The sequence below is a fragment of the Phoenix dactylifera genome, chromosome 16 (assembly GCF_009389715.1).
Source record: "Phoenix dactylifera cultivar Barhee BC4 chromosome 16, palm_55x_up_171113_PBpolish2nd_filt_p, whole genome shotgun sequence".
NCBI lineage: Eukaryota > Viridiplantae > Streptophyta > Magnoliopsida > Arecales > Arecaceae > Phoenix > Phoenix dactylifera.
In genome coordinates, this window is record NC_052407.1 from 8,184,820 (window position 1) to 8,208,450 (window position 23,631).

Here is a 23,631-nt window from a genome sequence, read left to right on the forward strand (position 1 = left end):
TGTATCTACAATATTCAATGTAGCTAACCTATCATCTAATTATGAAAACTAGGAAGACCAAGAAGATTATACTCAATGGTAAGTCTTCTCCAACTTGAGGAGTATGACATTGAAGCACCTAATGCACATGTGCTACTACATAGGTAGCTGGTCTAGGCCGCTCAGGTCATGCGTCTCGACTGCACGAATCTCAAAACCCAAGCTGAGTATTATCTCATTAGGAAAGTTTGATATTAGTTAAAACTAGAAAAAAAAATTTTTTAGAACTTTCTTTTTTAGAACTTTTGATGCTATTAGAAAAGTCGGTAGTTAGAGTTCCTCAAGTTAGAATAGAACTTAGAATCCTGCATTGAAAAGTTGAAGCAAAGAGTCTCTCTGTACTACTTATAAATACCCCCACTAGGGATCTCCTTATCATCATCTTTGAGATGCATGAGTTATTGATTAGCAAGAGCTCTCTTATGGGTTTGATCCTCCTTTCTTTTCTCTCTCCTCCTTTCTGGTGGATTCTTAGGGTTTGTGAGTGAGCATGTGAGAGGTGTATCCTTGAAGTGACCAATCAAGATAGTGTTTTCGGTCTTGAAAGAGAGTGACCCACCCCTTCTCTTCTTTCAGTTTTCATCTACCCCTCTTGAGAGCCTATTTGCTTGCAAATCACCACTATCTTTGAGTTTCAATCCTTTGCATCATTCGTGCCGAAGTAGAATTTCTACCTCTCCATGATTAGTTGCATTGATATATACATCATCCTTCAAGTTTTCAGCCCAAGTTCAACACCTTCACGCCATTAGTCAGTTGTACTATCTTCAACTATTGGATGTATCATCCAACTCATGCAAAACACAAAACATTATAGGATACAGTATTATGAGAAGAAAGTCATTTTATTTGGATAGTATTTAATAGTTGATAGAAATCAAATCTTCAACTAGAAGGAAGATCGATAATATACTTCTAGAAGTACGTGACTAATATTTTTAGAATCTATCTTTGGCTAGGATTGTGTACTTTGAGCTCTTTGTTGTATTCTTGAACATCTTCTTCGTTGTTCGAGCACGAGCTCGCAGTCGGGAATCAATTAACAATTGAAATGGAAGCTCTTTCTCACAACCTAAGAATCTTTTAGGTTCACAGATAGTGATGGGCATCGGGCCGTGCCGGACCGGCCCGGCCCAGGCCCACTGGGCCACGGACTAAACGGGCCGTGCCTGGCACGGCCCGCTCAGCGAAAAACCGAAGCCCGGCCCGGCCCCAGGCCCGTGGATTGGCGGGCCGGGCTCGGCACGGCCCATCTGGGGTGAAAATAGCCGTTTCCAACGGCTTTTTTTGTTTGTTTCCCAAAATGCCCCTCCCAACAGTCCAAAAATGGCTAACTTGAGGGGTATTTTGGGAAAAAAATTTTGGAGTCCTATAAATACCCCTTTCCTCCCTCATTCTCACCACACCAAACCAACTATTCTCTCCTTCTTTACTCCTACTATTTCTCTCTTCTAAAGTGCTCTTCTAGCAATTTAATTTTTAGTTTGCATTTAGCAAGTGTTCAAGTGCTACACAAGAGGAGGTTCCTGTTGAGAAGAGAAGGTCACTCCTGTTGAGAGCACAAGAGGAAGCTCAGAATCTCGGCTCTACCTCTGCCCTCTGACCCTCTACTCAATTTCTCCTTGTGGTTAGTTTTTATTTTTTGCATTCATCAATTTAGATATGTCATCTTTTGAGGAAAGTCATTTTGGCATTCCTCTTGTTTCTGAGGGAGAAGAAACTAATCCTCAACCCCATGTTCCTAATTCCTCTAGAACTAGTAAACCGAGTGGAGATCAAACCTCTTCTCGTAAGAGGACTAGTGCTGTATGGAATGAATTTGATAGAATTATGGTTGATGGAGTCTGAAAAGCAAAATGTAAAAAATGTGCCAAACTTTATAGTTGTAGTAGTAGTGGGGGAACAGGCCATTTAAAAAGACATCAAGAGAGTCATAGGATGCATGATTCTCATGCTCAAACTCAAAGTACCCTTAATATACAAGAGGGATCACTTGTAGGTAATTTTGCATATAATCAAGAAAATCAAAGAAAAGCACTTGTAAAATGGATAGTTAAGGATGAATTACCTTTTAGTTTATGTGAATCTTTTAATTTTGAAGAATATGTTCAATTAAACCTACAACCTGCTTACAAAAGAACTAGTAGGCGTACATTTAGAAGAGTAGCTATGACTAACTTTTTAGCAATGAGACAAAGTTTAATTGAAACACTCTCTACTTTAAATGTAAAAATTTCATTAACTTCTGATATTTGGTCAGCATCTGTAGGTAGTAATTATTTTATTTCCATTACAGCTCATTATATTGATAATGATTGGCAATTAAATAAACGTATTCTTGCTTTTCGTGCTTTTGATTTTCCACATTCTGGGCAACAAATTTCAAATGTCATTTATCAAACTGCATGTTCATATAATATTAATGATAAAATTATGTCTATTACTTTTGATAATGCATCTAATAATAATTCTGCTGTTACATTATTAAAGGACTCATTGCATCCCATGTTAAATGGAAATTTATTGCATATTAGATGTGCATGTCATATCTTAAATCTTTCTGTTCAAGCTGGCATGGGCATGATTCAAGATGTGATTTCAAAAATTAGAAATGCAGTTTCTTTTATTCATGCTTCAAGATCAAGACTTCAAGAATTTAAGGAACTATGTATAAATCATGGTAAACGTTTTAAAAAATTTAAACTTGATGTAATTACTCGTTGGAACTCAACATATAGCATGATACATGATGCATACCCATATAAAAACTTATTAAGTGCATATATTAATGATCGTGGATTAGGCTTTACATTGACTGAAACTGATTGGAATAAAAAAAAAATTTTGGAAGATTTTTTGCTTAGTTTTTATAATGCTACTAATGTTCTTTCTGGTATTTATTATCCAACTTTATGTTCATTTTTACAACAAGCATATATAATTAGTCAATAATTTGCAGAACATAGATATGATGATGTTTTAATGCCTATTATTGAACAAATGGAATCTAAATGGAATGAGTATTGGGACAAGATATGTCCTATGCATAACTTAGCCGCTATATTTGATCTAAGAGTTAAATTGAATAGCGTGCTAATTTTACTTGATGCATACTGTGAAAATATGATTCAAGATCCTGAACCTGCTAAAATTGAGGTAAAACCACTTCTTTATGATATTTATGCTATATATGATGAAAAAATTCGTGGATCTAGATTCTCCGTACAAAGCTCTATTTCTTCTTCTAGTAGTTCTCGTTCGTCATCTATTTTTTCATTCATTGCACAGAGAAAACACACACATGCTTCAAGTTCATCTTCATCTTCTTCATCTTTAAGTAGTGAACTAGAATTTTATTTACGAAATGATCTTCAGTCTGCATATGATGAAAATCAAATAGAGAGTCTAGATGTATTATCTTGGTGGAAGAGTGTTAAAAATCAATATCCTGTTATGTCTGCAATTGCACGCGATATTTTAGCTGTGCCGATGTCCACAGTAGCATCGGAATCCGCTTTTAATGTAGGTCGGCGTGTTCTTGACGAAAAGAGAAGTAGGATGACTGGCGAAACAGTTGAGATGCTTCTCTGCTTCAAAGATTGGTTGGATGCTGAGGCGAAACTTCAAGATAAAGGTGGACATAATACAACATCTTCTGATGATGATACAAACACTACTGAATAGTGAATACTGAATCACTGATGATTAGTAAGATTTCTTAATTTTTTATAATTGTATATTTTTATTTTTTTAATTGTTAAAGTGAGTCATCTCTATTTTTTCTTCTTTCTTATTGTATTCTGGAGGTCAGACCAAGGTCCAAAGTCCAAACCTCCCTTCATGTACCATTTTGATTTAAATTAATAAACTGGTAGGGGTCTATGCCAAACCCCCCACCATTAAGGTGGCTTTATATTAATAAATCCTTAGTTTTCAATATTTATTAGTTTATTAAAAAAAATTATTTTCATTTATTTTAAGGGAGACGGGCCGTGCCTGGCCCGGCCCAGGCCCGGTTCAGGCCCTTATGGGCCGTTCCGGGCTGGCTCGCGGGCCGTGCCCGGCCCAGGCCCTTATGGGCCGTGCCGGGCTGGCCCGCGGGCCGTGCCGTGCTTGGCCCGCGGGCCGTGCCAGCCCAGGCCCTAATGGGCCGTGCCGGGCTCGGCCCGCGGGCCAGAAAATGGCAACCCAGCACGGCCCCCTTTAATGGGCCGTGCCAGGCACGGCCCGATACTATAGCATGCGGGCCGTGCCAGGCACGGCCCGCTTCGTGCCGGGCCGTGCCGGGCCATGGGCGGCCCGGTCCAGTGCCCAACTCTATTCAGATGATTGGGAGATAGGAGAGAGAAGATACTACTTCAATAATCCCTTCCATTTCTAATCTCCTTTTATTATGGAGAAAATTGGAAAACTTTTTAGAAATTTGTAGGAGTTCTCGTAACTACATCAAGTAGTTATTACCATGTATATAATAACCACCACATAAACCAGAGCTTGAATCGGACTTGGGCATACCCCTTCCAACATCCCTCACTCGCTCATGATGGGCATGACTATGCCTCTACATGCCAAATCGGGAAACCCATGAATACTGATAAATGGATCATAAGACTAGTGAATACACCTGCACTTAAGAGCTCCAAACTTCTAGAGTCCTTGTTATTATATACAAATCATAGAATTCAAATAATAGTGGGAAGAAGGAACCATCTTCTATGCAAGATAAGGGAGCTTCTACTAACAACAAATCTAAGAATGCAAATTTGTATGGTATGTATTCCAGTAATAATAATTGCCTAAATAAAAAGGTATATATTCTAGTGAAGATGGTGCAATCTTCACCTCCGGTTGACTTATATGAACCTAAACTCTGATTCTATGACTGCCCTTATGAATATTAGTAATGGGAATTAGGGGGTGGAAGGTCTACATAATCTATAGGACAAATGCAAAAGATCTCCTATGAAATATGGAAGTCCCAAGTCTTCTAGTAGGGATATGGAAGTTTCTAATGATTCTAATGTTTTAATGGTTGTAGAGGAGCAATCAACAGCAAATCTTCAGAAAGTATTGAATCTACTTAATCATTCTCTATTTTTCTTCCAAGCAAGCTATTTCTAATGTTGGTTTAAGTTATATGCCTATGGATAAACCTTTCTGGTTTCCAAAATCCTACTAACAAGATGGTTAGTACGATTATGCTACCTATTCTTCTCCAGTGAAATTGAAATCTAGTACCTCTTTCACAATTCATAGGTCTCTTTTCCACATGTTAGAGTATACTGTGGATCCAAACTAAGGATTCAAACATAACTTTATCATCTATTATTTTTCATAAGGAATTAAGGATTCAAACTGTAACAACCCAGGACCTCACCCCAAATGGCTAGCCGGAAGATATTATTTGGGTTTTCTTGATCCTGTATAAGTACCCAAGATCTATCCAGCGAATAACCGATGTTGGACTAAACACACGCCCGCACGGATCTTCACATATTCCCCCCGTTCAAGCCCTGACGTCCTCGTTAGGCTAAGGATTCAAATCTATTCAATTCTAATCACAAACACCACGATTGGCCCGTGGTCAGCCCCAATGGATACGTACTGCAGTGTCCCCTACACCACATAGGTTATGGGCCGGATCCGCTCTGATATCATTTGTAACAATCCAGGACCTCACCCAAAATGGCTAGCCGGAAGATATTATTTGGGTTCCTTGATTCTGTATAAATATTCAAGATCTACCCAGCGAATAATCGATATGGGATTAAACACACGCCCGCATGGGTCCTCATACAAACTAAGGCCATTCAGATAGTGGAAGAGTCTCAAATAATTCAGATGAATGCTACGGCTCTGGGTGCATTTTCCTCCATTCGGCTTATACTTGGCTAACATCCCTCGATTGCTCATTCACATTCACTAAAGTTTCTCGACCTGTCCTTGCTGGAATATGTCATCCTGGACTAGGATGTCTTGGTGCTCACCCCTTTTTTTTAAAATAAAACCAATCGGCCAACTTTTAGTGATTCAATTCACTATTTTGGGAATAGTGTGTGATGTGCCATATGTTATTTAGTAGAAGACTGTACAATCACATGTTATTTAATATTTTAGCATTTGCGTAGATTGACAGCTTGGTTGCTAGTGTATAATATCTTAATGTCATGAACCAAGCACACAATAATCCAAATATAGATTGAAAGTTTAATTAAATGCAACTATATGGGAAGAATAGAACTGATTATATTTGTTACTCTATAAATTATTTGATATCTGAAAGGGATATATTCAGTGATTTAAGTTCAGAATTGATGTTTCTTTTTGGTACTAAACCGAAGTATATTTATATCCTAAGAACTAGAGATAGAGATAATAGTTTGTGCATAATTATCATGTTTGTACTTAATCAATGGTAATCTTGTCTTGGGGTGATTAGTGTTGTGATAAGCCCTTCCCAAATTGTGAATGTAAGATTGCAAACGAGGTGTGCTCAAATCTATTCAGTACAAACGATCACAAGCCTTTTAGTGTTATTATGATCATTTGTGATGGATGACAGGTACTTACTGAGAGAGACACCACTAGAATTATAGAGAATTGCAGCTTAATTGCCATTTCATTGGCGTACATTATTTTGATTAGATGATGTGTGTTATATACTGTGAGGTCCTTTAATCCCACATCGGCTAGAGAACTCTTTGAGCTTGGGCATATGAGGTAGTGTCTTTAAATTATGTAGATGTATTTTGGAAGAAAGCAAAACCAGGAAGGAGTTAAGCTCGGCGCGTGCGGACTCTGAAACCGGACAATATCTAACAGAAGAGCTCCGTGTTCTTTCCTTATGTGGTGCCACGTGGCGGTGCACTTGATGGCCAAGTGTCCTGTGCAGGCAGGTCGTGATATTTGGTATCAGAACCGAGAACGGCTCTGGTCCGATGGTGGGTGAAATATGAGGTCCCTTAATCCCACATCGGCTAGAGAGTCCTTTGAGCCTGGGTATATGAGACAGGTATCTCCAAATTCTGTAAACGTATTTTGGAGAAAAGCAAAACCGGAGAGGAGTTAAGCTCGGCATGTGCGCACGCACGTGCGGACCCTGGAACTAGACAATATATAGCAAGGGAGCCATGTGGCAGCGCGCTCGATGGCCACGTGTCCGCGCAGGCGGGTCGTGGCATATACTATATTTCAAAGATTGTCCGCAACTTCAAAATTTTTAATAATGGAAGGAAGTATAACAAACAGTTGTAACGCTATACGAAGGTTGGTGACTGAACTACTTAGAAGCACCATGACAGTAAATAAGATGTGTGTTAGCCAAAATATTGGACCAAGGGACAGGGCGAAGACCAAATTTTCATGAATTATAGCCTGACATGCATCATTGTATTAGGTTCTGTTAAATTAGGTTTATTTCCGTGTAACATTCATTATTATTATTATTATTATTATTAATTTCAAAGGCGGACATGTCAAACACATTCAATAAAGTAAAAAAATAAGACTTCATGAAATGTCCTAGATAAATCTGCATCCCGAGTTTACAACGTACCACTTGCGTGGTTGGTCGCATAAGCGGCTATCCAGTCCGCAGCAATGTTAGCCTCTCTAAACACATGCCTGACCTTAAGAGCCACTCCATCTTCGCCCATCGACCAAATATCAGGCAGCAGGGGATGGTCCCCTCCTAGGGCACTCAGGCCCCACTGCAACATTCATTTTTTAGATAAACCAATAGGCTCTGTTAATACAAAATCCATGTACGTGCAGGAATGGTCACCATCATGATTTTGACAAATAATGTCTTATGAGCTCATGCAACCTATTTATTTAGGTTGGCGTGTTTTTATCTTTCATTTGTGCTTCTCAAGGTTTCTCCCCCATTGTTTAGGTCTAACTTCTTTATTGAATCCTGTGGGCGCGGTTTAGGCCCACCATGTAGTGGAAACAAATCAACAACCAGTGTTGACTGTTGTGGGAGACGGTGATCCCTGAGATTCCAGCAGTATAGATCACGCACATCACAAAAAGAGTAGATAAGCTTCAGACCAATTGATGATGACGTTGTTTTGGAGCATTTGGAAGTATTGAAACATATGGAATATTGTCTTAATACTTAAAGCGTGTTGGTTTTATCAAATGATTCATGCAATAAACTACCTGCATGAAGTCATTTTCTAAGCCAATTAAAGAGCTGGAAGAGCAAATAACATAATTGTTCTTATATATCAGTGGTCCACAGCTGCAGTGCTATTGCTTTCATTTACTTTATTTAAGAACAAGGTGGAGAAAAAAGTTTACTTAGTAACAAGTTGTAGAGAGTAGCAGCATCTACTAAGAAAAAAAAATCTAACATAACTCACCAAATCAATTAAAATTAAAAGCCTAATGTGCATATGTAACTAGGTATGATCTTCACCAGTAACTTAGTAATCTTTTTTCGATATTATTTTTTAAAATAATTTTTCCACCAGCTAAATTAGTAAAATTTATTTTTTCTCATAATTTTTTAAATAAATAATTCTTAAAAAGTATTAGATTACTTAATAATCTGATATACTCCAACCAAATAAATTATTAGTATATCGTTCTGAATTATGGGAACTAATCACAAATCTTTTGGGCCTATATAGGAGTTTCACTTGTTTTTATAAAAATAAAAATTAATAATACGGTTGGTGAGGTGCTTGTACGGGAATTGCGCATACGACCTTGGGTGGAGTAGGAAGTGTGTGGTACCGCCACATTTTTATCCGACCACCGATAAAGGCCCAATCACTGGTCCCGTTACAAAGGTTGCCGTATTGCATCATTGGGCCCCACATCAGTGTCAACGGCGACCAGGCTCCGTAGTACCAACCACGTGTCCGTCCCATCTCCCCCACGCCCCGCACCACACCGCACGGCGTGACGTCGTGCCACGTGGATGCGACGTCCGTCCAGGCCAGAACTTACAAGTTACAACCACCTTTATCGCCCGCCACGTCGCTCGGGGACGTCACGGTGACGGCGTAGGCCGTCCAAGCGGCGTCTGTCGTTACGATGCTCCGCGGCGGATCGGAAACCAGGAGCACCGTGGGGCTGCCACGTGGCGCTACACGTCGTCTGAAGACCGGTGGACCCCATGCGTCCCGGTCCAAGGCAAGCGATCTCCGCGAGGCTGAACCCTTTCCATTTCCCAACGTCTCCCATCCATAGGGCGCGAAATTTACTAAACTAACCATTTAAATGACTGAAGTGCCCTTGTATGAATTGAGGAATATGATTGGATTTTGTATCCTGTTCATGATGGGAAATAGTTGGACTTTGCCGTTTGAAACCTTTGGTACTTTGCTTATGGATAAAGACTTGCACTGAGACGAATTTTGAACTTTGTGATATTGTTTGAGTGCCTGGACCTCAATATTACTTTAGCATCCAAGTTGTCATTGTAGGAAGCTTGTGATTTTTTTTTTATCCGTTTAGTTCAGACATCGAGATAGCCCAGTTCACAAGTACGAGAAGAGTAGCCGAATATGTCTTATTTTTGTCAATTTAATGGACATCTCAACTTGACATTGGCTATTGGGGATAGATGCTGGAGACCAAATCGATGGAAAATTAATTCAATGATAGATTTCAGGCGGGTCCCCTCTCTCTCTGTCCGTCTAAAGAAAAAATCTATGAAAAATATTGATGTGCTATGATTGCTTTCAGATGGAAAAGCATAACATTTTCACCCACAGGATGATAAATATCACTATTTTTTTTTATATGAAGGAAGAAGAGTAAGAAGTCTGTTACAAAGAAGATGCCAAAGTCCTTGGGCACTCCCCACTGTGAAATTTACTTAATGCCTTGTGAAGAGTTGCATGGATTGAGTGGGACCTTCTCAGAAAAATCCGCAAGTTACCGTTCTCTCCAAATTTCTGAACAAATGGCTGCTGGAAGCTGATCCCCTGCCTTCCATTCAACAAATGACGGTTCTTGCTTCTTCATTTTGTCCAAAGATCATGAAGATTGACGGCCAACCCCTCAGCTTCAGTTGGGTTTTTTAAGGTGGACCAGTTGCTTTCTGAAAGCAGGCACCTTATAAATTAATGGCTAGCTCAGAGGAATTGTCACACAGAGAACATCCACCATTAATACTCCAACCTTTTTTTTTTGTTGAAAATTTCTCAGTATGTAGTTTATTTCGTAATGCAAGCCCCAAGAAATACGCAAACTTATTTTATTTATTATACTTATTTTAATATAATTAGCTAAATGATTCATACTTTTGATTTTAGATATGCTCATTAGATGGAACTATATAATTGATAATTGGCTATTAATTTATGTTCTTCCTACTAGTGTCATTGGTAAAAATAACATTGCACAATAGAGGCTGTGTATAATTAGTGTTCTTCATAGCTTAGGATTGAATAGCTATGCATATAATAGGAGCAAAATCTCATGCATCTAGCATGGCAAAGCGGATTAGCTTTATCCTGGGTTTATAATTTTTGAGTTGATATACACAACAACTTGAGTGATTAAGGAGTTGCAACCATTCGACACAACTATTGTGTGGCTTTTTTCTCTCATAAGGTCTTATATTTATTTCATCTCTTTATTATTGCAAGACCCGATAAGCTCTCATTCATACGATTTATGTGTTTGTTTGTCCAAGATATTTCTTTGTTTGGCTATGACAAACAGATAACGAACGCTATCGAGTGAAATGCATACTAAGATGTATGTTTTGAAGTCCAACAAGTACATGTGTGTATTTATATATAGTTAGCACATATATGCATTCATACATATATGTCTATATGTGTGTATGCATATGTGTGCGCGCGCGTGGAAGAAAAAGGATATAGAAAATTTATTAAGGACAAGATAAGTTGGTGCAAATTGAGCTTTAGAATAGGAATATGAATGAGTGTCTCCTATTCCAGATTGGCATGAGTCCTATTTGCATTCTGATTTATGGAAGAAATAAGAATGCTCTAATCCTCCAAAACTGAATCACAACTCTCCTCTTGTATTCAAATCTCATTATGACTCCAATTCTAAATATGAATTAAATATGTCAGAAAATATAGTCATTCCGATTTTCATTCAAATCTATCACAATTCTGATTCCAAATTCAATCATGAATGAAATGCACCTTAAAATTTAACAAGATCATGAAATAAGATAAAGACAGGCCTCTCACTCGAGGCCATTGATATGGAATATCAACGGCTTTATCGATCACACCAGTTAATACCTTAAGCAAGTACTATGCTTGTGAAACGAGACCAATGAAGCTTCAATCATGTAATTCAAGACAAAACAACTTCCATAACCATGACAAACGAATAGTCCCGATTCAATCAAAAAAAAGGACAAATGAATAGTCCCTTTCAACCACTAAAAAGTGGCTGCTAACATGCGTCTTGCAAAGATTCTGATTCAAGATTGTGGCTGAGGCAAAACCAGTCATCACGTTCATTATCGGGTGAATGTGGGACTAAACCAATCAAAGAACGCACAGGGGCAATGTTGTCTTTCCAGGGTAGATTCCCCTCCCAAAGAACTGTGCCCATACCTTCCCACTATAGTAATATCCTCCTCCCCCCCACCTCCCCTTATTCCAGGCTTATAAATTTCTCCCCACCTCCTACCTTCCAAAAAGCAAAAAGAAAATCTCAAGAGAGAGTGAGCAAGGGAGAGTGAGAGCCAGAGAGAAGAAGGAAAAAAAAGGCGCCACCTTTCCTAGGCTCGCAGCTCCCAAATGGCCTCCAAGGAAGACGCACCACCCCAATTTCCGCCGCCGGAGGAGCGGTGCCCGGTTGAGGAGGTGGCCCTGGTGGTGCCGGAGACCGATGACCCCTCCCTGCCAGTGATGACATTCCGGGCCTGGTTCCTGGGCCTCGCCTCCTGCACCATCCTCATCTTCCTCAACACCTTCTTCACCTACCGAACGCAGCCGCTCATCATCTCGGCGATTCTTATGCAGATCGCTGCTCTGCCCATGGGGCAGTTCATGGCGTCGGTGCTGCCCAACAAGGAGGTGAGGGTGCTGGGGAACTGGAGCTTCAATCTCAACCCCGGGCCCTTTAACATCAAGGAGCATGTGATCATCACCATCTTCGCCAATTGTGGGGTTTCCATCGGCGGCGGTGACGCCTACTCCATCGGCGCCATCACTGTTATGAAGGCCTATTACAAGCAGAGCTTGAGCTTCCTCTGTGCTCTCATCATTGTGCTCACAACACAGGTAAAAATGTCTTCTTTTAAATTCCCCTGTTCCAAAGTATGAAGTCTTTTTTTTTTTTCTTTCTGTTTTTGTACCCTTTTTCATATATACTCTTGCAAATATAATTATTACATATCTTCCCTCCAACAATTATTATTGCATATATATTTCTTAAATTTTCCTGTTTTTGTATGGATACTGCTTTTATTAAATTTTTGACTGACATAAATATTGATTTTAAATGTAAAGAACTCTGTTATCCTTTATCATGAATATCCTTAAAGATTTATATAAAGGTAGAGCCCTTTTTTTTCAATGCAAACTGTATGTTAAATTTTTTTTCAGGTATAAGAATAATAGTGTCAAGTAATACTCAAAATATTTATTTATTAACACTGTCAGCTGAAAATTTGAAGGGAGGGACATCCATGCTTGAGGTATATATATAAAGACATTTAAATTATAAGTATATAATAAGTTATGTTTGCAAGGGTATGTATCCCCCCCCAAAAAAAAAACTATTTAATTGATGTATTTAATGTTTTTTGTTTTGTTGTTGTTTAATAGCCCGTCATCATCTGTTTAAACTATGCGGTAGTTATAAAAATTATGAGATTTTTATCTATTTGTAATTAATTTTACTTTGTCTTGATGAAATGGATGGAAAGCTTGCTTTGTTTTCCCAAATAAGTAGAGTTCTTTTTTTATGGACTTTCGGTTTCTGTGAAGCATCTCGTGTAGATGACTGGGTAGTGGTGTTTGCAACTTTTCAAGTTGTCTATATCTGGTGCTCCCTTGTAAAGTTTCATGAGTTATTGTATTCTATACTCGAATTCGATACAAAGTATATCTAGAACCAAAAGCCTTATGTCTTAGATTTTTGCAGACTGCAGAGACTAGAGCTAGTTACTATATGGGCATCTTCATTCTTTAACTTCTAAAATCATTGTATAGGATTTTGTATTAGTTTGGTAAACTATCTAGCCATTTGAATGAAATTATGATTCTATTTCTGCAGATGGTGTTTATGAGTGAAATTTTGAGCATTCTATCTTTCTTGAAAACATAATGCATGGGTCCCTTCACATATTTTATTTCACTTTCCCGTCAGTGGTCCTAACCTCTCTCCCCCACCTTTTTTTTTATGGCTCAAAAGGTCCCAACCTCTTTTAGATGCTTCTTTCGCTGGTAAAGTTTTTGCTTTTCTTTTTCAGCTTTTCTGGTTATTTTTTCCTTTTTGAATTGCTGCAAGGAATATGTTTTCATTGTTTTCTGCATTTTCTCTTTGTTCTTTTAAAGCATTTTTTGCCCTTCTCCTCTTTGTATAGGAAAAATTACGAATCTTGAAGGAAGAAGTGTGTGGTGCTTTCCTTAAATTTCTTTTCTTCTTCTTCCCTTCGGTGTTCCAAGTGCAGAAAATGATGTATAAGTAGTTCATCGCTCCGTGTCTACTTTCTTTCCATTGATTTAGAAAGATTGTAACACTAATTACCTTTAAAAATTAAGATCTTGTATACTGTTTCAATTTAAAAAGTTCTGTTTTTCTTTTAATGATAGAACGGAAAAGATGCAAATAATTGTAGATATACATGTAAGATCTGGTTGTCTTTGATTGTTGGATTTTTTTTCTCCTTTTTGTTAAGGATGTCAAATGTAATGGATGAAGCAAGCTAAAGTGTTTTTGTATTTTTTTTCCCCAAGCATTTCCATGTGATGATTTGGGACCTTTTTTTTGAGAGAGAGAGAGTTCAAAGATAGTTTGGTCATATTAAGATAAAGGCAAAGTTAGATATTTTTTAGTAACACTTTATATTTTTTCCTGGATTCCACTGTTAAGTTGGTTTCTAATTATTAATGTACAGATACTGGGTTATGGATGGGCTGGGATGCTTAGGAGGTACCTGGTGGAGCCTGTTGAGATGTGGTGGCCTTCTAACCTTGCCCAAGTTTCTCTCTTCAGGTCTGATTTTTTATTTTTATTTCCTTTTTTTCAAACAACATTAACTTTCATGTGTTTACTGCATGCCCAAATATTTGTTCTTATGATGTTTCTAATTATTGTGATAGAATTACTAAATTTAATCTAAAAGTCTTTCTGTTTTGAACTTCTTAATTTGAAAAGAAAGCCACAAAAAGAAAGATATATTTATAAAAGAAGGAATATTTTGACTTTTGGAATGTTTGTTAGAAACCACAAATCCTTGTAAGGCTTATCCTTCTAATGAAAGGCTGCAAATGACAAGATTTGCTGTGATTGCTTTTCTTTCTGAGTTTCCATGTTTCCTATTTTAGGACTAGAAAAAAGAACAGAATATTTGCATCGTTTGTTGATGGTCACAAATGGGTTTTCTGAACTGCTCAGTAGGCCCATGGAATATGGAATAATTTTCTGAAGAATATGAATAAGACAAAGAATGTCGCATTCTATCATATTTAGATAAGGAACACATTCCTAATTATATATAATATCATAACTTGGTTCTTTCATGTTGCGAATGTTTCCAAGATGATTCTCAATTTCTCATGGTCAAATTTATGTTGCAGAGCTTTACATGAAAAGGACTCGAGATCGAAAGGGCTAACCAGGATGCAGTTCTTCCTTGTATTCCTTGTTGCAAGCTTCGCCTATTATGCCTTGCCTGGCTATCTCTTCCCTATATTAACATTCTTCTCATGGGTCTGTTGGGTGTGGCCTCATAGTATCACTGCTCAGCAGATTGGATCAGGTTATCATGGCCTTGGAGTTGGTGCCTTCACACTAGACTGGGCTGGGATCTCTGCTTACCATGGCAGCCCCCTGGTGACTCCATGGTTCTCCATTCTCAACACAGCTGCCGGTTTCATCATGTTCATCTACATTATCATGCCTTTGTGTTATTGGAAATTTAACACCTTCGACGCCCGGAAGTTTCCCATATTTTCAAATCAACTCTTCACTTCTACAGGGCAGAAATATGATACTACAAAGATATTGACACCCCATTATGATCTCAATATAGCTGCATATGAAAGTTATGGAAAACTCTACCTCAGCCCTCTCTTTGCAATCTCCATTGGATCAGGATTTGCAAGGTTTACAGCAACTATTGTGCATGTTCTTCTGTTTCATGGCAGGTAGGGCTTGAACCTGCTTACTTAATTTGTCTTTTATTGATTGTGTGTTGCTTGATATAGTTTTCTCCCATCCTCTTTTTTTTTTCTTCATATTTTTAATTACTTATTATACAAATAGTCTTCTCTCATTTGCCTGAATACATCTAATTATTAATTAGAAATGCTCCTTTTTTTTAAATAGTATGGTTTAGTGATTGCTATCTCCCTTAAAAAACATGCTCCTGTTTTCTAAAACATTTGGAGTCTCATTTGGGTTATTATTGTTATTGATCCTTCACATTAGTCAAGGCACTCAAGCGGCAGACTGGACTATATTAATGGGCAGCATACTATCTCATTATATTTCATTGCATGGTTTCTTATTTAAACCCTTCATCTAATATTTAATTTAGAGCTTTGTTTACACCCGTTTCCTCTTCTCCCCGATCATATTAAGTTGTACTTTTAAGTATTCACAAATTTGGAAGTTGCCCATATTGGCAGTCTGACAAAATTGAAAGCCTTGCATATTAAATGAGCTTTGGTTCTAACATTTACAATTTAGACAAGTAGTTTCTTTCTTTAGCATCCATTTTGTTTCTTATTAGCATTGGAAGATCTAGTGAATTTGACCTATTTGTCTTATAAACATATATTTGTAAGCATGGTTTTTTAATTTTTATCATTCTTGTTTCTTGCTGATGTCAGATATGAAACTATATTATTAATTTCCTAAACACTTGAAAGTTGGAGCAAAGAGTAATGTCATTGTGAAAGACTGATCAGCACAAATCTTTCTTATAGGCAATGATGTGCTAATTACTTTTCTCGTGTAGAGATATATGGAAGCAGAGCAAATCCGCAATGAACTCGATGAAGCTAGACATCCATGCTAAGCTGATGAAGAACTACAAACAGGTTCCTCAGTGGTGGTTTCTCATTCTACTAGCAGGAAGTATCATTCTCTCACTTGTGATGTCATTTGTGTGGAAAGAGGATGTGCAACTTCCTTGGTGGGGCATGATATTTGCTTTCGGATTGGCCTGGTTTGTGACTCTTCCCATTGGAGTCATTCAAGCAACCACGAATCAGGTAAACAATCTCTCTTAGTTCAATGGTTCAGAATAATAGCAGAATAATAGTATTACTAAAAAGTTTGAAGTTTATAAAGCCGGATATGTTGCAACATGACATTCTGACTCCCAAAATAATCTTTTCATGCTCACTAATTTTGATCACCAAAAATCATGCTTAAACCTGGGTTAAAATTCAATGACAAACATGACATCAAATACTAACAACCGTCATCATTTTTATTCATGATGCTTCAGCAACCTGGATACGATATTATAGCACAGTTCATGATTGGATACGTGCTTCCTGGAAAGCCCATTGCTAACCTGCTTTTCAAGATATACGGGCGAATAAGCACTATCCATGCCCTTTCCTTCCTCTCTGACCTCAAACTCGGACATTACATGAAGATTCCACCTAGGTGCATGTACACTGCTCAGGTAAAGGCATAATCCTAGCCTCTCATTGTAACTTAGTCTTCTTCGTGCTTCTATATATTGGTGTTGATATCTGGAGTTCAATCTCTTTTCTCCAGCTTGTGGGAACTGTGGTTGCTGGAATCATGAACCTTGCAGTGGCATGGTGGATGCTAGAAAGCATTGACAACATCTGCGATGTTGAAGCACTGCACCCTGATAGCCCATGGACTTGCCCGAAATATCGAGTGACTTTTGATGCTTCAGTAATATGGGGCCTCATAGGACCCAGCCGCCTCTTCGGGCATGGCGGTTTATATCGGAATTTAGTGTGGTTGTTCCTCATTGGAGCATTCTTGCCTGTCCCTGTGTGGGTACTAAGCAAGATATTTCCAGAGAAGGAGTGGATTCCTCTGATCAACATACCGGTCATCTCTTATGGTTTTGCGGGAATGCCTCCGGCGACCCCGACCAACATAGCGAGCTGGCTCATCACCGGGACCATCTTCAACTACTTTGTTTTCCGATACAGGAAGAGGTGGTGGCAGAAGTACAACTATGTACTATCAGCAGCATTGGATGCTGGTACAGCATTCATGGGGGTGCTTCTGTTCTTTGTTCTCCAGAATGAGAACAGGAATTTGAGTTGGTGGGGCACAGACCTTGACCACTGCCCGCTGGCTTCGTGCCCCACTGAGCCAGGAATTTCAGTTAAGGGATGTCCAGTCTTCTAGATGATTAGGCTGACTTCACTTTGTTTATGTACTGAATATGTATAGTTCAGAAAAACATGCATGTCCTTGATGCTTGGATGACCATGATCTTCTAGTTTACCAAATGATTGATAAATTAATGGAGAGAAGAAAATAGTGGCCTTTCTGACGGGGCTTGATGAAAAGTTCTATGAAGATCTCGAAGGTCTCGGTTCATGAATTGTCGGGATATTAGTTTTCCCTTCATCCTCTGGTGGAAGCTAGCTAAACAGTACCTGTATTATTGGATAAATTCATGAACTCTAATATATGATGGGGTGGAAGTGCATCCATGCTAGCACAATTTTTGTTCCTTTATTAGCTTCATCATGTAGATTTTTCTAAAGAGTAGACAACTTTGTTTTTTTTTTTTTTGGTTGGGGTTACAAGTAGTCATCTGTATTGGTATGTGAACTTCAGAGATTTGGAGACTCAAATTTGCACTTGCCAGAGGTGAGTTCGCTTGAAAAGCCTTCCACTATTTAAGAAGCAAAATAGATATGGCATGCACATATTATGACAGATTGAGTTACCCAAGCAAAGCATTTCCTGGAACCTATCCCCAAGGCAATGTGTTGTACCATCCAGATTTCATGTGGTAGTGGGATGCTTCTCATGTGGTGGTGGGATTTAGGAGAAAAGGGTTTGGGGTTCAGGTCCTTCTTCAGTTTGTTCAACTATTTTGTTTTAGATTTTAGTCTAGTTTAGTATTTTTTAAAACAAATATTTTTTTTTTTTATTGCTCATATGTGACTTGCAGGTGGACAGTTAACTCTGATTAAGGAGCAGTGGGTTGAGCTGGTTGTAGAATATTTTAATTTGAAATTTTGATGTGGCAATTTTTCATTGTTTTGATCTACAGCCTGCGTGGTAGACTAAGTCTACAACCCTATCTCCGCACTTTTTAATGAGAGAGAACTATGAAGGCTTCTCTCTAAAGATAGGTGAAGAGGAGGGGCAAAGCAGGTCTGAAAAAACAAAAGTAGGGGATCAAGCTTGGTTTAATTCAAATTTTAGTTCGCTTGCCGGTGGCTGAGCTCGGCAACCCATCATGGAACATCAACACGGGGGCTTCGGTAGCATGCAATGGTAGCGATGGCGACTAAAAACGAACGGAATAGGTGCAGAAAATAGGGGAGTGAACAGAGGAGGTTTTCTAGTCAATTTTTAGTGAAAATTTCAGACAACAATGAGGCCTTACACAGGGCTGAAAATACGAAAGGAATATCAATTCAAGTGGGAGGTCTATCACCCCAACCTCGGTGATTATGGTGATGAAACATGGGGGAGAAAGGAAGTGGCCTGTTCAGCCATGGTGTAAGCTAGAGGAAGGGGTGGATAGTTTTTTTTTTTTTTTTTTTGGTAAACCGGCGTCTCACCACATAGTATGAGTACGCCTCGAATAGTTACAGTACAAAACACGGGTTAAGCCCTACGGAATGGGGACAATGCCCTCCCAAAATTTTGGTGAGGACGCCTGGGTGGATTGTTTAAAGAGAGGTTGAGGCAAGGGGTCGGCCTCCTAAAACTTTGACTCACTCCGAGAATCTTCATGAAAAGGAGAATTTAACCAAGCACATGTTCAGGTTGTATTTCGGTTGGTCGGCCAGTCTAGGCCAGCTTAGATGGATGAATTTAACCAAGAATTTGGATCATTGATCTAACCTAATTATGTTAAAAATATATAAAAATTATAATTACTTAAATAAAAATATATTTTAAAGTTTTAAAAAATATTTTATATTAAATATCATTACTTATTAATTACAGCATGAATAAAAAGAATCAAGGACTTTACAAAAGAAATGCTATTATAGAAGTATGTTGACATTATTGATATTTTTAAATATTTTAAACGAAATGTTTTAAAATATTATAAACAATAAAATAATTTATTTTATTTTTTTCAAAAAGAAGATATAATTATATTTTATAAAAATAATAAATTATTAAAATATTATAATATATTTGAAATGATTTATGATATAAAAGGTTTTAAATAAGTCTAATAAAATATAACTTCATATTAGAAGCTAATGTTGTCATGGTAGCAAAGTAGTAGGCAAATATCCAAAAGGGTGTAGGTTCCAACCTTTGTAGAGGTATATATAAGAAAAAGATTGTATCTAGATTTGTAAGATTTGTATATGAATCAAACCGGGGATACTGGATATAGATAGGGATTCCTTTAGATATTATTTTTAATGACCATTTCCATTTCATCACTAATTGTATTAGCTTTTTGTGACCATCAAAAATTCGTTACAAAGAAGGTTTTCAACGGCGACAATAAATCCTCATTAAAACTCATTTTGGACATCAATTCCTTATCAAGTCATTATTTTTGGCTCTTTAAAGATGATCTTTCAATCTTCTGCCACAAACTAATGTTTGCCTTTAACAATCATTTATGTTTCATGACCAAATGTAATAGTTTTTGTGACAATTGTATATTTTGGTCACTAAAATTTTTAGCCACGGAGACTTTAGTAACCATCTAGCCAAAAACTTGTAATAACCAAAGTAGCCATGGAGACTTTAGTGACTGCCTAGCCATAAACTTTTAACAGCCAAAGTAAAATTTTTTGTGACCAAATTATTCATTACTAAAAATCTGAAATTGTGTAGTGATTATAGGGTCTGAAAACCAAACATTATGAATTGTTGCCTGTGCTTGTACTGGGGATATCAAATCATAATTCAAGGTTCTCAAATGCAAACATGGTCTTGCCAAGGACCACATGGTGTGAGATACACAGCCAAGCATAGGAGGGTAAGAAAAAAAAATAGCACTTAGTTATGTTTGTTTTACTAGAGTACCTGTTGGAATGGAATGGGAATTATATAACTTTAGGCCTATTTCCATCTTTGGTATTGTTATGCCTAAATCAAAGCCGACCAATGAATGATCACCATGTGGCCACTACTTCAACCATTGAAATGTCGACCAATAAGAGTTTGCCATGTGGCCACTACCTCGCCTGAATCAAGCCGAACTAGGGTTTAACTAACTTGGTCGAAACCGACCTACCAGAGCTTGCCATGTAAGACCTACTTCAACAAGTGGACTTCTTCCTCGTTTTAGGTCAAATTGGGCGTCGAAATTGTTGCTCAAGGAAAGCCATCACCATCTAGCTCTTCTTCCTTAAACTTAGAGACTGGCAATGAGCCCAAGCTGACCTTGCCGATTTGAACAAGAGTCTCACCAACCTTGCCAGCAAACTCGCCATCTTAGTGCCAAGTTATCGAGCCATATTTCAGCGGCAACAGTTTGGTGCCAGAAAGAGGGCCCTTGATCCTTTTTTTGGAGATTTTAGAGATTGAGCCGGATTTGGTGCTGGAAGTTTGTCTTGCAACTCGACTTTTCAATGTGGTGGATCTTGCTCCTGGACCTTGTCCAGCCCTACTTGTAGTAGCTATAGTGGTCCACATTGGATTTGGAGATCCTTCTGAATCATTACCAATTATTATATTTTAGTTATAAAAGAAGAGTTAGATACTTGACTCGAGTTGCAACTCCAACTCAATTTGATCCTAATCCAACCCCAAACGTTTCGGGTTGAGTTGGAATCATACTTAATTCAGAATTGATCCAATTGATCTGTAGGTTCTAAAATTCTTTCCATGACCCGACCTAACCAACTTGACCTAGTATGCTAATGGATTGGTTGGGGTTGGAATCCATGACTTGAATATGAAATCTGGTTGGATCAGGGTCAAGCATTATAGTTGTTGCTGGAAATTGGACCCGGGGGCCGCCGCGAAGCCGGGGAAGGAGGGGCTCCGCCGCAGGGACGGTGGATGACTGTGCGCCGGCTACTGGCGTTCTCCTGTAGGGCGGAGCTCCGCCGCAGGAGCGGTGGTCGATGGCGTGCCGGCAGGTGGCGTCCTCCTGGGGGGGCGTAAGTCCTGCAAGAAAAACCGGTGGCCGGGCTCCCCGGCGCCGGCCCTCCGATGCTTAAGTCAGAGGGGGCAGATATGTGGAGAGAGCATGGAAGAGAGTATGTGTAGAAGACAGAGAGAATATTTGGATAAGATCCAGAGGATCAGTTTTCTCAATTGTCTGTGTTGTTCACTTCTTTCCACCCGGTCTAGGAGGGTTCTCTCGGGCTTCGGTTTTTTTTCTCCCCCCCTCCCTTTTCCCCCTAGGTTTTCTTTTATAGGAGGATTTTTGTTACCTGGGAGGTGACAGGAGGTTTGTCCTGTTTTGTAATAATTGGGCACGATTTGGCCCATTAATGGCGTGGTGGAAAATAAGGCCGAATCAGACCGGAACCAGGGAGTTGTCACGGTCGATCGGACCTGTTGGGGTGGTTGAACCGCCGGCCGTGGTAGGCCTGGGGTCCGTGGATGGTAAGTGCATTTATTACCGAGTGAACTGGCGGTCAGGGAAAGCCATACGCTTTGATGGTTCGGTGATCCGGAGATCGCCTTGAGCCGTGTTCATTAAATGACTGAGTGCATCGGAGACTCGAGGGGGTCTCATGCATTAATGGCAGGTCGTGCCGAATATCTGCGGAGATCTTATGCCTTGATGGCTTGGAGATAGCGGCAGGTTGTAGTGGAGTTGTCAGGTCCCTCAGGCTTAGAGGGTTAGACGGAAGTTGAACATTTGGTCCAAGGCAATCGGCTCGGCAGGGGTGCCGAGCCGAGCTGGTCGCCCAATGGGGCGCCCTGTGGCGGGGTTGCTTCATAGTACTTCTGCTCGGCGCCCTTTGGGCGAGCGTCTTGCGCTCTTTGGTTGGTTTCCTGGTCGGCGCTCTTTAGGCAAGCGCTTTCTCTGGTCGGCGTTCTCTAGCCGGGCACCCTGCTGATCGGCACTCTTCGGTCGAGCGCCTTTCTGGCCGAGCATCCCTACTTGGTCATTTTGGTTGGGCGCCTCTTCTTGGCGCTCTCTCTGGTCGGTACTCTCTAGCCGAGCACCCTGCTGGTCGGCACTCTTCGGTCGAGCGCCTTTCCGGTCGGCACTCTTTGGCCGAGCGCCTTTCTGGCCGGCGCCCTTTGGCCGAGCGCCTCCGTGACGGTATGACTTGGGGTTTTTCCCCCAACACTACCCCCCGATTTTCGAGTTCCAGTTGGCTACCAGCTGGAGCGTGGGAAGTAGCTTCAGTTGGGTCATTACGGATTCCGAAAATCCTAATTTATTGCGCATTTTGAATTATCGAGCGCTTCGAGATGTCTTTAATAGGCGGCGTCTCTTCCTTCCCGAAAAGTCTCATTATTGGGACGCTTTTTGCGAAGCGTCCTCGCGTCGTGGGCTCATGATGGGGCTGCACGATCCGATGGGGCGCTTCGGCGTCCGAAGCGCTAGCCCTAATTAAATACGTCGTTCTGTCTCTTGGACCGACACGCGTCGTCATCTAAACAGGATACAGCATTTTTTTTCGCTGATCCGGGCCGTTGGGGAGGTCTGTTTAAACTCTCCCCTGGCCCTCTGTCCTCTTCCTATTGTTTTCTGCTTCCAGCTTTCTTCCAGTCTTCCTCAGACCGAAGTCCCTTCTTTCCGGCATCTTTCCCAGGTCCCCCCTCTTTTTTTTTTTTGATTTCTTTTTCTCTTGCAATGGGTTCTCTTCCCAGTGAGGTCGAGTCCACCATGAGCGTCCTGGAGGTCGAAATGGCCGAAGAGTGGTTCTTCCCTCTTCACGGGTTCCGTTTGGAGCCCGCCAGGCGGAGGGACCGGATAACCGATCCTCCGGTAGGCCGGATGGGAGTGCATCTGGAATCGCTCTGGGCCGGCCTCCGATTTCCTCTTCACGGCTTCGTGAATGAGTTGCTAACGGTGTGCCAGTTGGTTCCGGCGCAACTCACTCCGAACGCCTGGAGGACGGTGGTCGGTTTTCTATCCCTGTGTTTACTGCAGGGGATTCCGACTTCTGTCAACGTCTTCCGGCGACTTTTTATTTTTAAGTCGAATCCGGAAGATGGAGAGTGGCTGTACATCGCCCTTCGGGTGGGTCGACCACTCTTTCATGGTGCCCCCTCACCCATTCATGGCTGGAAGGAGAAATTCTTCTTCCTTGGTTCTGCACAGTCCTGGGGGTTTGA

At 39.9% G+C, this 23,631-nt stretch overlaps 1 protein-coding gene across 1 annotated transcript; it reads left to right on the plus strand.

The window, feature by feature from the left end:
- Positions 1-11,676: 11,676 nt before the first annotated feature.
- LOC103700873 (oligopeptide transporter 3-like) lies at positions 11,677-18,038 on the plus strand. The gene is made up of 6 exons (XM_008782769.4): positions 11,677-12,272; positions 14,114-14,211; positions 14,796-15,365; positions 16,181-16,436; positions 16,676-16,858; positions 16,954-18,038. The coding sequence occupies exons 1-6, from the start codon at positions 11,787-11,789 to the stop codon at positions 17,566-17,568; spliced, it is 2,208 nt and encodes a 735-aa protein (XP_008780991.2). The 5' UTR covers positions 11,677-11,786; the 3' UTR covers positions 17,569-18,038.
- Positions 18,039-23,631: the final 5,593 nt, after the last annotated feature.